Here is a 16,156-nt window from a genome sequence, read left to right on the forward strand (position 1 = left end):
CACACGCTCAGACATTAGACAAATTCTTCCTACACACACACACACACACACACACACACACACACAGTACTTTGAAATTGCTATTCTAGTTATCGTATATACACAGAAATAAATCACAGTCGTGCAGATGTGAAAACAGTGTGCAACTTTATTATGTTACCTTACTGGAATCAGAACACATATACCACTTAACTGTCATAGAGTCTTTGCAGCAGTTAAAAGAGACTTTTAGTTCTGTAAATGACAATGAGTGTCACTTAACCAGTTACCAATTAACAGAAATCCTATGGGATTTATAAATAAAGCAGTAAAGTACACAGCATGCAAGTGTGACAGCCACTGTACTGTACCTATCCTATTGTGACTGTCTCTGCTGAAGCACCCATTGTTAGACATTTTGACAAATAGACTGAAAGTATTTTCAGTGAATGTCCCACCCAAAACAGAGACACAGACCCACTGGTATATATTAGGAGGATGCCAATGAGAGCTACCTTTCTACCTTGAAGAGTGGAACAAACTGACAAGCCAGGTCAAGCATTAGTTTTCTCCAGCTGACACAACAAGATGGTTAAGGAGAAGTCGGAGCACACTGAAATGGAATTAGAGCTTCAGAATTTTGAGGATGATGGCAGACCAAAGTGGGACAATAAATTTCAGTACATTTTAACATGTGTTGGATTTGCAGTGGGCTTAGGAAATGTGTGGAGATTTCCGTATCTCTGTCAAACTTATGGAGGAGGTAAGTGACAAAATGCTGAATTTCTCTAAAGTCCTTTCTATCACTGAACTGGTGGTTCCACAAAAATTGTGTTAGATGTTAGTTTCACAAATCACAAATGCAAATAATGTCTGGTTGCCATTTTGCAAAACATTTATATGCACTCATGCAGTTGTATTCACAAAGAACTCACATGGGACATTTCTGCCTGGCAGCTACCCTAGGTACATATAGAAGTTCTGCCATTGGGAAATATTAACATGCAGGCCAAGGATATATAAAGAGTCTCAGATTTTGCAGTTTAAGTAAACCTTTAAAAACAGAGGCTGGATCATGAGTCCATAGTGTACACTTTTTCTTACACAAAGATTAAAAGTGGTATTCTTCCCAAAAATGCAGCTCTCTAACCTGGGAAGTTTGTTGCTTCCTTTCCCACAGCACAGACTATGTTTAATGCAACAGCATTTCATACAACTAAAATCTTATTTTAATGATCTGTCAATATTAGCTATAAGCGAGTTTTAATGTCGATGATAAGTGCACCACAGTCCTGTGTGTTTGATCATCACAACCTCTATTTTCATATCTTGTAACTTTAGCAAGACATTTGCGTTGTCAGTTTGCCCTTCAAAACAAGCATCCCTTTGTACTTACTTCATAAGAATTGGTCTAGATATGAAAAATATATGTAATCTCCCTTTTATATTTTTTTGAGTAGATCTAAGAGCTTAAAACAACTTTGCACAAGTAAAGCAATAATATTCAACATTGTTTTCATTTCTTAGATTAAAGTATGTCTTTTTCCTGCCAGTCTGAAGGATTAACTTGGTATTCTTTTGTGGTCTTTTTTCAGAATGCATGCTATGGGAGAAGTTTCAACTTTTAGATTTACATCCAAAATAAGTGCATGACATTTGGGCATAAAAGTAAACAGAGCATTTGTCAACTTTCAAATGACAACAGAGCCAAATCCAGTTGTCAAAAATGCACTTTGGTTGTACAGTGTTATTAGTGTTATATATAGCAGCGAGTGTTGCTGCAGTTGTGAGCTAAAAGCAGATCAGCCACCACTATTTGTGACAGATTTAAGCAGCCAGAAAGTAAAAACAGGCCATAAGCAATATGCTGCCTAGTTAAAATGAATTTATTTCAGTCACAGACTCTGGTGTGGATTAATCAAGCCATGGATAACAAGACAGCGGTCCGGTACCAAATAAGGAGAAGTTTGGTACTGTTACTGTAGTTGCCTTTGTACTTCTTCCCATTATAAAGTTGTCAAACTGTTAACAGTTTTCCGATTACATAATATGTTCTCCTGCACCACCCACCTCCTAATGCCTGAGCAATATCAGTGTTCTTATCTGTACTTGCCCTCAGTACTAAATTCCTCTTGGAAAGCCTTCTACATAAAATAATTATTACTGTATATCCTTTGTATTTCACTGGGCAAATCATTTTCACTATATTACAGCTCTTTTAGTAAAATGAAGAATGGATTTATACAGCATGTTTAAAAATATGACCATACTCTTTGGTTTCATTGTCCTTGCAATTAGAGTAAATATATTTTGTGTTACAAGGAATGTTTTTTATGCCTGTTCTGTTCACAGACTTGAGGAGGCACTGGGCTGAAACACACTGGAATGGCTATTTTGTATGCCATCCATAGTTGCACGACTATTAATTTGTGTGTGCTTTATATATATTTGCAGTGTATCGTATTTCAAACTATGTATTGCTTTTGTATAAACTTTTACCTCAAAACTGCAGCCTGCTTATTAAATACTTCCAAGCCATTAAATTGCTACCTAAGCCCATTTCTGACCTCACTGCTGTTCAGAAGCATACACCATTGTAACAGAGAATAATCAGAAGGAACATCTAGGCTAGCCATTACCATATGTAACGGACAATCTGCTGATTTTTGTTTAGCTAGTATTGTTGTTCTCCATTTTGACATGGATTGTATAAAATTTGTTTTTGATTTCTTGAATTCCTCCAAAATGTTTGACCCCATAATAACATTACAAAGGCTAAAAAAACTCCAGCTGCTCGAATCAATGAAGGCTGTCCGCATATATAACCACCAATAGTTCCAAATTCCAATAGACACACGAAAGCCCAAAGCAAGGTAAAAAGTCCATTTATTCCAAAAACGACAAAAACACTGTATGTGATTGAGCGCTTTCGTCTCCTCACCGGAGACCTCTTCAGAATCAACATACAAATGTGAGCTCTGTTTTTATACACTCACAGTAAACTAATTAAACATAATTACACAATTGATTAAACAATTAAACAATTATTAAACACACAGTTGCCTAAAAGAAATATACACTTCTGTGCAACTCATGAAACATCCACTCCCCTGCCTGGATACCTACACTATAAATTATTACTGGACATAACCAATAACCTTTGTATGTTTTTTTTAGGATCAAGGGCCAACAATTTTAAGGCTGGTACTATAGATATATTGTCATTGAGACCCTTACCACTGCATGCATCCAGTTTTAGTTGCCATATCATCTCCCTGTATGCGAGTCTAGTCTCTCAATCCCCACCTCTGTCAAAGGGTTCCACTAATTCCAGAACCCAAAACTTGAAATTGGCATTGGGGCATACAAGCGAATGTCTATAAGGGTCTCAATGACAATATATCTATAGTACCAGCCTTAAAATTGTTGGCCCTTGATCCTAAAAAAGCATACAAAGGGGTATAATAAGGGACACATTGTGGTATACGCTTGGATTACAACAACTTTTATATATATATTTAGGTTTTAATAACCACATTTTTAACAAATGTGCAATATGTATTTTATGAATTTTATAATATTTATTAATACATTAATATTTTAATATATTTGTAATTAATTTACATGATTATATTAACGCACTTTATTTAGGTTATTGATTATGTCCAGTAATAATTTATAGTGTAGGTATCCACTATCCAGGCAGGGGAGTGGATGTTTCATGAGTTGCACAGAAGTGTATATGTGAGTGTATAAAAACAGCACACATTTGTATGTTGATTCTGAAGAGGTCTCCAGTGAGGAGACGAAAGCGCTCAATCGTATACAGTGTTTTTGTCGTTTTTGGAATAAATGGACTTTTTACCTTGCTTTGGGCTTTCGTGTGTCTATTGGAATTTGGAACTATTGGTGGTTATATATGCGGACAGCCTTCATTGATTCGAGCAGCTGGAGTATTTTTTAGTTCTAGTTTTCAACATTACAAAGGCTAATATATGGAACCATCAACTTGTCTCAGAAAAAAAACAGTCTCAGTGTATTGTTTTGTGCTACCTACTCTTTAAATTTAATTTTTTTGTGTCCTCTTCTACTTGAACATCTTTCCTGAAAGATTATGCCTTGTTGACGTCTTTAGTTTTCATTGAAGTAATAAAAAGTATATGTCATATCCCTTGGCACACCATTTGTGCAAAGCTACATACATTAATATGAATGTATATATGATTTACTTGATTTACAAGTAGGTTTGCAATTCATCACTTTTCTGAATGTTTAATACATGTACAGAAATATACTAGTGAATAGATTATTCACCATTCTATCATGTTTACTCCTCTCACTGGCAAGACAGTCTCATCTAGGTTTAGCAAGTTCTCTCTCTCTCTCTCTCTCTCTCTCTCTGTCTCTTACTCTCTCTCTCTCTCTCTCTCCTCCCCCTTCATGGAAATTTCTAGAAGAAACACAAACACATTCATAGTTAACACAATACATGAGCAAGAAGCTATACATAGAAATATGAGTGCAGTACTGAACCAGATTCACAGCCCTTGGCTTCTCAGTTTAATATGCATTAACAATGTCTTATCCACAGACAGAATGTCTACATGACAAATATTATATTATTAAACAGTCATTTTCTTAGTGGTGGTTTCTGCTACTTTTCTCTTCTTGTTATTGTTTGTGCTGAGCAGCATTACCTTCAGTGAGGTTCTTTTTGCTATTTTTTGGGTTAAAGAAGTATGCAGTTTGATCTCTTCTGAACTGGACTACTGATCAATGTCAGAAAACAATTGCACAAGATGGTACTGATGCTGCACAAAATGTTTTGTCAGATATTTTAACAAGAAAGTTGTCATGAACATGAAAAAAACATAATATGCAGGCACCTTATGATTCTGTGATTCGGAAACAGAAAGCAATTAATATGAGTCTTTTGCTCTAATCTTTGTTGTGTTTCTGAGAAGTAATACTTTCTCGTGAATATTATCTCATGCAGGAATAATCATGAGCCATTACTTGCCAGACAGCTGGGAAAAGCCAAAGTATTCCTTCTTTGTGGCCACTTTTCTCATTGAGTGACCAAATCAGAAACACCAAAGAAACACATTGTTTATCAGCACAAATAAAATAAACTGCATTTTTAGAGTCATGTTAAAAGAACACCAAGAGAATGCACATATTCATGTAGTCTGTCAAACACAACATAGTTAACCAGTGGATGGTTCACTGTAAGAGCTGAAGAATCCATTACTCTATGAACAACATGCTGGATCTTAGTGATCTGCAGATATTATATGGCTTTGTAGTAATTACATCTGGATCTTAGTGATCTGCAGATATTATATGGCTTTGTAGTCATTACATCTGGCTCTAAGTGATCTGAAGATATTATATGGCTTTGTAGTCATTGCATCTGAATTTACAAGCCTAGAAGGCAAGACTTGCCACTCTGGCTTCAAAATGTTTCCAGCGGTGGCTGCAAGTCAACCTGCCAGCCATTCATTGGTTACCTGAAGTGCCATTCATGAGCATAGGAGATGTACCTAAATGCTGGGCTATGTGGAGGTGGGTGGCTTCCCAATTAGACCTTCAAGCTAGGACTTAGAGGTCCATTTCCACACTGGTTTCTCCAAGTTGTATGACATAAAGATGAATGATGAAGTATTTGTTAGAATTTACTGGTACTGGGTGAGTTTAAAATCTTTGCCAATATATATATATATATATATATATATATGGATCTATGTCAGATGATCGGGTTTTCGGAAACTCAAAATTCATATGGAAGAGACCATATGATCTAGTTTCCAAAAACAAAAACATTTTTTACATTTATGCAGGGGGGCAAGTCCCCCTGCAAAGCCCCCCTGCAGCCCCTGCAAATTATATATATACCAGCTCTGAGACTGCGTCATAGTGAAGAAGAAGGCAAATTTCCTGATCCTCACTTTACCACGATCTCCATTCAAAAGCTTCAAGTTTATAAAAACTCAATCATATGGTCTTGACTATATACATTTAGAGTTTCTGAAAACTAGATCAACTGATAGGAATCTACATATGTATAAATATATACACACGCGCACACACACACACACACACACACACACACACACACACACACATACATATATATAGCTATATACATTTTCTTTCTAGAATATCAGTTTTACTGTATATATGGTTAGCTTTTCATTACAAATTACTATGCAGTTCAATAATCTTTGAGAGAATAAATAAGCCCTGGAGCATAGTAAGACTATTTTTTACATTTAAATCATCTGATAGCCTTGGTTGTTTGCTTATTTTGCCTCACATCAGAACATAATTAATATATTTTGGAAATTAAATTCCTAATGATTACCTCTACAGTACTATGAATGGAGTTATATCAAGAAAATCTGGAAGATCAGTCTAGGAAGCCATGATTTTAAACATGTAATCTGACTATTGCATGCATATGCTGCTATTGATTATTAGAAAACAATGACAGAGGAGATCTTAATTTAAACATATTTTCTGGTTATTCCAGGGATTTATATTTGAGCATTTAATTAGAAAGGTCTTCATGCTAAATAAGGTATCTGGCCTTTCTGTGAATTGACTGCTTCTGGAGCATGTAATCAGAAGAGAAATTAAATATGTATGATTCTGATCATTTTCATTACTTCAGAACTTCCAAAGTTGAGGAACATAAAGTTAAATTCTAGGAAAACAATGTCTAATTGTAGCTTCTTGTTCATCTGAGTTTGAAGTTGTTCTGAACACCGCAGTTCATCCTGCTACAGGAAGGGCTCCCGCCTCATGGATCCACAGAATGTTCACAGTGCCCCATTATTTCTTAATTTAGAGAAAACTGTGGATTTAGGAAGGTAAGTGATTCTAATGCACAGCCTGAGCTTCATAATATCAAAGCTAAATGTACTATGGAATGAGTGATTCATTTTCCAGCCAGTCTCTTAAGGAGATGTGAAAGCAAACATGGGAGGGTTGTGGCTGACAAAGTTCGCAGATGACTGCAAACTAGGCGCCATAGTCGATACACCAGCTGACACATACATCCTACAGAAAGGCCTCACTGAAACGGACAACTGGTGCCGGAGTCATGGCCTTAAACTAAATGCCAAAAAATGTATAGTCATCCCCTTTGGGAAAAACAAAGTACCCACAAATTATCACATAGACAGTAACCCACTGATTATGGAAAAAGTAATCAGAGACCTGGGGACCCAAGTCGATAGTGACCTCTCATTTGACACCCACATTGCCAAAGTGGTTAGAAAGACTTCCTGCCTTGCCCACCTTATCATGAAGGGATTCACATCCAGATCAAAGGAGGTCATTGTACCCCTATACTCCTCCCTTATCAGGCCCATGATTGAGTACAATGCCCCATTTGGTATGTACCTCACCCGGCACTTGCAACAACTAGAGAGACCCCAAAAGTACCTCACCAAGAGGATCAAGGGTCTCCAACATATGTCATATGCTTCCAGACTAAAGAAACTCCAGCTCTATTCAGTACCATACCGCCTGCTCAGAGGTGATCTGTGCCTGACGTACAAGGCCATGTCCAATCAGGAATTGATGGACATGCTCCACCTCAAAAAATCCTAATCCATCAGAACCACGAGAGCTAAATATTTAAACCTCAGCACAGATATGAATAGGACATGCTGGAGGGACAGATTTATAACTCAGAGGCTTCCCATACTCTGGAACAGAATCCCAGTTCATGTTAGGCAGAGCCCCTCACTGACTCTCTTCAAGAGAAATCTTGACGAGTGGATGGGAGATCGTAGGTTTATCCCAGGGGTCATCTCTGTGTCACTACTAGACAGAGGCACAGTAAACTAATTCTATTATGTAAGGGGGTCTTCACTGTGTCACTACTAGACAGAGGCACAGTATTCTAAATCTACTCTGTACATTTTTGTACCATTACATGGGGTGGCAAAAGCCACATCACTATGGCTAGGCTTATAAATGCCCCAGGGCAGATAGCCCAGTACTAAACTATGAAACTATGAGATGTTTTCCTAAGCAGCATATTTGGCATCTCTTGTAATCTTGAAGGCATTTCATGTCTGACTGCCAGTATAAGCCCGAGTAGTTTAGTATGAGGGTCCTTTAATATTAGCTAGAGCCTTATCCCATGGTTTGAATATACAGTCTGATACTCTACCCAAATGAAAGGAGTGCTGAATTAAAAAGTGATGGAAGTAATATAACACAAATGTATGAGTCCAACTTGCTAGAAAAGTGGATATTCTAATTCACTTCTAGCTTTGCAATATTCGTTCCTTTCATCTGCTTTGCTTTTACAGTTGTAATGGCTGTGTTTATTTTTTTTCTAACATGGATGTCATGCCTTTTTAGTGATTAAATATTTGGTTTGAGTTGGTGGTGTTTGGTTTTCTTCATTCCATGCTGAGTCATGACTGATGACACAAATGCTGCATTACTTATGTATATAAGATGACTGATGGCTCCATTAGGTCTTGTGATGTGAGGAATGATGATAATAAATGGCTGTTGCTGCAGTTTAGCTACTATTGTGGTAACTTCAAGTTAAACTTCTCACATGTCTCGTATTCAATGAATCATATACAGTCAGGAAAACTGCACATCCCACTACCTTCACATAGTGTGTGTGTGCGTGTGTGTGTGTGTGTATATATATCCCCACACTCCCTGCTAATTATATATACCAACTTCAACATCACACAACAGTGGAGAAGGGACAAATTGCATTTTCAATATTTTCAGTTTTAGTTATTTTGATTTTCAGTCTTTTGAACTTTCGATCTTCTGAAGGTGGCCCATACACACACACACACACACACACACACATGTATGTATGTATATATATATATATATATATATATATATATATATATATATATATATATATATATATATATGCACTTCTGGCTGATAGCTAATGAAAGGCTGGTAAGTAGAAGTATTATTTACTAATGGGAAATCCTGTGCCAGGCTGACCCAGACATAAGGACTGTAGAGTCAGAAAAGATGCACATATCTTTGTTTTTTGGGGAGGACCAGTTACATACCTATTTTGCTGCAACCACAGTACTGTATAGAAAATATGTTTAATTATCAGTTTCAGTAAAGTTCAACAACCCAGTTGTGTTTTATTCAGTGTTAGTGCTTTGGCTGAGGCGCCCTCCAGCCATAAATATTCACATATTTCAAGTTTCTCTTTGATTGTATTTCTTTGGGGTTAAAATGGACCTTTTCGGGAAATGATTAGTTGCCAAGTATGTTGCATGAAATGCATTTTTTGACAGAAACCAGAAAATATATAGTTACATCATGGAAAAGGCACCAGTTATTCAGGAGTATATTCTAAAAACTTATGGCAAGCCTTATGAAAGATGTTGAAAAATGCGCCAAATGGTCTTTATCTGTTGTCAAGACCTCTTTCTATGACTCATTTAAAAATTGGAAGTGTCAGCTTTAAAGACATGATGTATTATTTCTACAAATATAGACATTATACAGTATAGCATATACTAAGTTTGATAATCTTTCAAAGCCATTCCATTCACAGGCTGACAGAAAAATGAAGTGCTTAGCAAACTGATAAAGCAAAACTAAACCATTTACAGGAACATGTAGGCAAGTAAATAAGTGTGCCTCACTGTAGTTAAAAGGTTAACTTTAACACAGTCATATGCTCAAAAGAAAATAAGTCTCTGGACAAACTCTGATAGACTGAAGTAAAAACCAGTTAAGGAATAAAATGCTCATGTTGCATAAAAAATTGTGACTTGGACTTTGCAAGTTAGTAGGCACTGTTTCTTCAGTGAGGTCTGCTGTAAAAATGTAAAATATCTAAATATAGATTCCCAGAAGAAAAAGAGCAACAACTAACTTGAATTTCTTAGGTGGTGAGAAAGTATTTTACCCCATTTCACATTTGTGTCCAAGAACTATTAGGTTTTTGGAATTTTTAGAAAGAGTGGAGACTTCTAATTTAAACTACAGTTAAAATTGTGTTTGACAAGAGGGAAATATGTCAAGATAGATGCATGTGTACAGGAGTAAACACAGCAGGTGTGTGATTCATACATCACTGAAGCCATTTCACACTTGTAATGATGATGTAATGATGTTCCATTGTTTGTGAGAAGACCAGGAGTGCAACTGAATAGCTTAAAAGGACCTGTGGTTTACAGAAATTGCAGAAGGAGCATCTTAGAGGAATTTCATTCTGTAGATGAAGAATAAGTAGTCATTTGAGAAAACACATTCTTATTTCAAGGGACACAATTCTCTTAATACCCTAACAGGTTTTTAGCTGGTGAAGACAACTAACACTGGACCTGAAGGACATTGCACACTCCAGCGAGAGACTAGGATGTAGGGATGTCTTCCCCATTTTAGTTGTTAAGGGGATGGACCACAGACAGTAAGGAGGAACTTAATTACTGTCTGTCAGGAGTCTCATACTATTTATATGTGCAAATACCCAGTTAATGTTACAGATCACTGCCATTTTATTATTTTCTTTAACAGACGACAGCTTTTCAGACTCAGTTGCAAATGCCTTGAAACTATTTATTTATTTATTTACCAGGGTAGAACATTAATCAAGCAATGGACAATTACAGACTCTGCCCGGGTTACCTCCTAATGTAACAAAACAACGTACCATATACAAATAACAATGGTTTACATTTATGAGTAAGCATAGAAAATTTGGCAAACAATACATACTGAGAAGATCTAGCAAACCAGATATATGTACAGGTATATAAGTACTATAGAAAAGAGAGAAAAGAGTTAGAGTAAGAGGAGTAGAAGTGGTGGAGATACGGGCAGTAGCTCGGTTTGGAAAGGTAATAGAGACCAGTAAGATGAAAGAGGGGACTACATTATGTATAGTGGGTTTAGAGCAGTAATGGTATAGTAAGCTGAATCACAGTCTAGGGTGAGTGAATTCAACAGGTGGATGAGGTATGTAGGAAGTAAATGTACTACACATTTGGAGATATCTGTTCATGTGACATCCTTTAGATTTATAGCTGCAGTCAAACTATTGTAGCACACATTGTTTGAACTACGGCCTGAAGAGAGAGCACTTTGTCAGATCAGTTAAATGAGGAGGAAGTAACTGCCATAGTTCTGGGGCCAATACAGATGCTAACTCCACTGCCCTCCCCTACCTCCTATTCCTACCCATTCCCACTTCATCTAAACTTATACTATTCTATCCTCCACTCCCTGCAACAAAACAAACAACCAAATTCACTGAGGCATCCAATTAGCCTAACTCCTCAACTTGCAAAATCATAGCATAGGCCCACCTAGCTCACTTCTCCCAATCTACTCTAACAAAAATGGAATATAACCCAGCTAACACCATCTTCCCCTAACTTAATATAATATGCTGCTCCTCCAGGCTACTCTCACCAGTCATACTAAATATACTCACTTGTGCCACATCCTACCACACTCCCCTTCCCCCATTAATCTATTTTACCCAACTCCATACTCTTTAGTCAACAAACACCCACATATCAACTACAAAACTGCACAGCCTTTACCCATTAGGTACTCAGGCCCCAAGTGAACAAACACTCACCCTTCAACTACAAAATTGCACGTAGTCTCTACCCGTTAGGAATTCAGGCCCTCTTCAGTTACAGCTACATCAAAGAGAATGACTAGACCTATATATCACTACTAGACCTAAGAGATAAATATAAAAAATAGTAAAACTTCTCTCATCACAATTGCACTCTCCCATTCTGTGAAGACATCCACCCAAACCCTGGACCATCCCTTCAAACCAACCAAAATCCATCTAACCCATCAGCTACCACCATTATCAACACACAACCCACTAATCCTAGCCACAATCTACTATTAGAGCACATAAACCTCAGAAGTATCTGCAACAAAATTATAGATTTCCATGTATGCATTGTAGCACACAACCCAGACATTCTAATCATCACTGAAACTTGCTAAAATCAAACACTAAAGATGAAGAAATCCTTCCTCCAGAAAACAATATAATAAGAAATGACAGAGCACAGGGAAAAGTTGGAGGGGTTGTAATACTGGTTAAAAACATAATAAACATCACCGGATACCAAATGAGTCACCCCAAGTATTCCCAACACAGAAATATCTATTACCCCTATACCTGAACAAGCGCTAAACTATTTGCATTGGTGCTTTAATTCTCAAAGACATCCTTCAATGGTTTTCCACTAATATAAATAAAGTATTCTACTTGGGGATGTGAATATATACTTGTAAACACTGACTCCCCTCCCTCTCTGCTAACCTATTCAGTTTCACTCAAGTAATCACCTCACCCACTAAAATTGACAAAATCAGCAACAGGCACTCACTACTTGATTGCATCCTTACCACCTCACTGTCAAACATAAACACCTTTGGCTGTCACCCAGACAACATCTGTGATCATCTCCCACTTTTATTTCAAGACAAACTAATTGCCCCCCAAAACATACAGTATTAAAACAAGTACATAGACTCTCATTTTTTTACCACGATACCTTTATAAACTACCTCCCCCAATACACCTAGAATATTATAAAAAAACTACCACTACAAGATGCTGTTACTCATTTCAATAAAACATTCCTTAACATACTAAACTAGTTAGCTCTCATAAAAAAGAACCAAAAGTAGCACTGCTCTATGGCTCAGCGATGAAACCAAACAGGTCATGCTAAATAGAGACAAGGCCTGGGAGTCATGGCATAAAGGTAGTACATAACAAACATGAGCAAATTTTAGACAACTTAGAAACTGATGTAAACAACAGGCCAAATTAAACAAAATTGCATTCTTTCACTCACTTCAGGGCAAACATCACCACAATCCCAAGCAATTTTGGACAAACATAAAAACCCTACTATACCCAGGTGAAACCACCACCCCATCTCCTACCACAGACAATGACACAGACCCCATAGCGACCCAGTTTCAACACACACTTCATTCAATCTTTCCTCTCTCTGCTAGAATCTAATCCATCCTTCCATCTCTCTAGCCCCACCAACAATACTCACAATACTCCTCTCTTTTCTTTACATCAAAATACCTACCTAAACAATCAAAAATTACATTCTAAAATTGAAATCTGCTACACCAGGAGCTGAGAGACTCCCACCCCAGTACCTTAAGTTAGCTGTTCCAGCATACCCCATCTCAATGCTCATAAATAGATCTATCACAGAAAACTATGTACTCCTATCTGGAAAAAAATACATATTATACCACTTTACAAAGGTGGAACAGCCATAGACCTCTCCAACTACTGCTCCACTGCAATTCTCTCCTCTCTGTCCAAAATCTTAGAATTGAAGCATACATTCCCAACTCCTAACCCATCTTATAAACAACAAACTATTCTCCCCCATACAACATGGATTTCGATGACACCACAGCTCAACAACAGCTCCGCTTAGTTTCTCAGAAACCATAAATACCAACAGAAACAGTAGTAACTGTAAAGATAGGTAAAGGCTGCCAGCCTAGCCAGATAGAATTTTGTAGATAATTCTGTCATTTGTAAATATTAATGTAAGCCACTGGCTTGTTCTCTTAAATGTGAAAAGACTGCATTGGATATTGAAATGCAAAAATGTAACAGCAGTGCACTCTGCTGTAAGAAAGCCAAGTCAAGCATTTCATGACTGTCTTTGATGTTAAAATTTGGAGCCGATATGTCTAGAGGGAGGCATTCTGCCTATTGTTTTAAGACCAGTTAATGGCTAGAATTTGCATGTATAAATGTCTTTTATTGCTCTGGTTTCTGACCTAGTGTAAGGAATATAAATGTAGTTTCTGTTAGTCTGAGAACACCAGAGAAGTGTGAAGAATAGTGTCATGTGAAGCAGCTCTGTATTATCAGTTTAAAGAGAGAGAATTAGAGAGTTCGGAGCATTTTGTCTTGAGAACATCCAGCATTACCAGCACTACCTGTTCTATATGTAAGTTATTTAGAACTTTGTTTTCTCTTAGAAATAGCTAGGAATTAGGAAGATTAGACTAAGTGTTTTTCTGTCTTGATGTTAGAACTTTTCTACTCTATTATTTTAAGTATTTCTCTGTGATCTCTGAACTCTTGACTAGCACTGTGTAGTAAGAAGTATTGTCGTGTGTTTTTAGTATTTATTATTAAATATTTTAAACCTTTCCACTGTGGCTGGTTTGTGTAGAGATAATTTAAGCTCTAAGAGTACATTGCATGTATATAGTGATGTTGTACCAAGTCACTCCAAATAAGTCTTGACTGTTAGGTCACACTTACCATTTGGATAATAATATTGTACAGTAATAATTGGACACCCTTTTAAGGGCCTTTGAGTAGCTGATAAATATTAGCTGGGTGGTAGCAGTGATTTCTACTGTATAGTCTGGGTAAAAGGGGCGCAGCTGGGGAACCTGTCCCACCCTTCCCCAGGAGTGTCTGTGTGGTTGTATAAACTCTTATCTCAAAGTGCGTGTGTGTCAGCATTTTGGGCAGCGACACGAAGCACTGATTGGACAGAGAGGGTGCTGAAGGTTTTAGCTTGCCCAGCTGGCTGAGATCTGGACCCTATAGCTATGCCAGTGGGGAGTCTTATTGAGGACCTGGAGAGAAAAGGAGCAACCAGCCCCAGACTGACTGTGATCTCTGTGTGCTCTTAAGGGAAATTGTACTTTACTGTGTGTATTTGCTATCCTTTCCTCCTATATGAGACACCCCTCACTGGTGTTAGTGGTGAGGACTGAGGATCCTCGATTGCTGGGCCAGTGCACAGGCATCACATAATAATTGTTTGGCAGTGGTGGGATATCCACACCACATATTAAATGGTTGGAAAATACTAATTGGCTTGTAGTAGTGTGGGTAGAGTGAATTCCTGTAGCTCGTGTACAGTGAGCTCTGAAGGTGTTTTGTACTCTAAATCAGCCATGCAGTGAATACTCAGAGTTCAGATCACAATTGTTTTATTTCTTTTGTTAGTTTAGTTAGTCAGGGTGAGCAGTCAGCATGTCAGCAGAGAAGTATGGAAAGCTGACAAGGAGCCAGCTGGCTGAGATGTGCCAGGCTAGGGGACTGGTGCATGGAAACCTGACTAAGGCATACCTGATTGCAGCCTTGGTTACAGCTGCATCAGAAAACAGCAACCAGGAGGACAATCAGACTGGCAGTGGAGATATATTACCCTCGGAGAATGGACAGCTCAATCTTTCTGCAGAGGACTTAAAAATCCATCTGGATCTAAAGATACTTGAGTTGGAGGCCAGGAGTTTGGTGATAGAAGCCAAGGAAAAGGAGTGGCAGAGGAGGCATGAGAGGGAAATGCTGACTCTTTGCCAGAGTCATGGAGGTAATGGGGAAGGGAGTAACTGGACCCCAGAAGCACAAAAGGTCAGTAAATTTCTTCTGCAGTTTGGGGAGGGAGATAATTTTGATAGTTTCATTCATATGTCCGAGAGGGTATGTAAACAGTATAGTGTTGACCAAAGGGTCTGAGTATGGTTCCTGACCTCCTTACTCCATGGTAAAGCTGTGACTGTTTTGTCAAAAATGTCTGATGTTGCATGTTTTGATTTACTGCTGTTAAAAATCACTTGTTAGAATTGTTTAAGCTAACACCTGAAATATATAGGAAAAGGTTTCGTGAGCATAGATGCAAGGCAGATGAAAGTGTGTGTGAATATGTTGCTGAACAGAGCACTTATTTCCATAGGTGGGTGAGTGGATGTCAGGTCACCACTTTTGAAGGGCTGGCAGACATTTTGGTAAGGGAACAAGCCCTTAGCACTCTGCCTGAGGACATGAGTATCTAGTTAGCTGATAGACAATGTGCTACTTTAGATGAGTTGGGGAAGAAGGGAGACCTATACTTGGCAAACAGGGCAGCCCTGCACAGGAAAGGGACCCCCATTACTGCTCCTAGGTCTAAAGGAACCCATGTTGGGCAGCACATACTGCCCCAACAGAATGTGCCAGTAGCATGGTAAGCCTCTAGTCCAGATACATGTCCAGGAGCTAGGGTTAAATATTTTTAATGCAACCAGTGGGCCATGTGGCATACAGGTGTCCATGGAGGCAAGGTGGGGAACAAAAGGTGAGGGAGCCAGTAAGTGAGAAAGACAAAATGCCAATAGTAGGTTG

At 38.0% G+C, this 16,156-nt stretch overlaps 1 protein-coding gene across 1 annotated transcript in view; it reads left to right on the forward strand.

Annotated features, from left to right (window-relative positions):
* The first annotated feature begins 519 nt into the window (after nt 1–519).
* The window catches only part of SLC6A18 (solute carrier family 6 member 18), a 312,482-nt gene continuing 296,845 nt past the window's right edge, over nt 520–16,156 (forward strand). Inside the window, exon 1 of the mRNA XM_044066126.1 lies at nt 520–742. Within this exon, the coding sequence (XP_043922061.1) occupies nt 568–742 (175 nt within the window). The 5' untranslated portion in view covers nt 520–567. The remainder of the gene's footprint in view (nt 743–16,156) is intronic.

The sequence above is a fragment of the Protopterus annectens genome, chromosome 3.part0, assembly GCF_019279795.1.
Source record: "Protopterus annectens isolate FY-2018-M chromosome 3.part0, PAN1.0, whole genome shotgun sequence".
Lineage (NCBI taxonomy): Eukaryota > Metazoa > Chordata > Ceratodontiformes > Protopteridae > Protopterus > Protopterus annectens.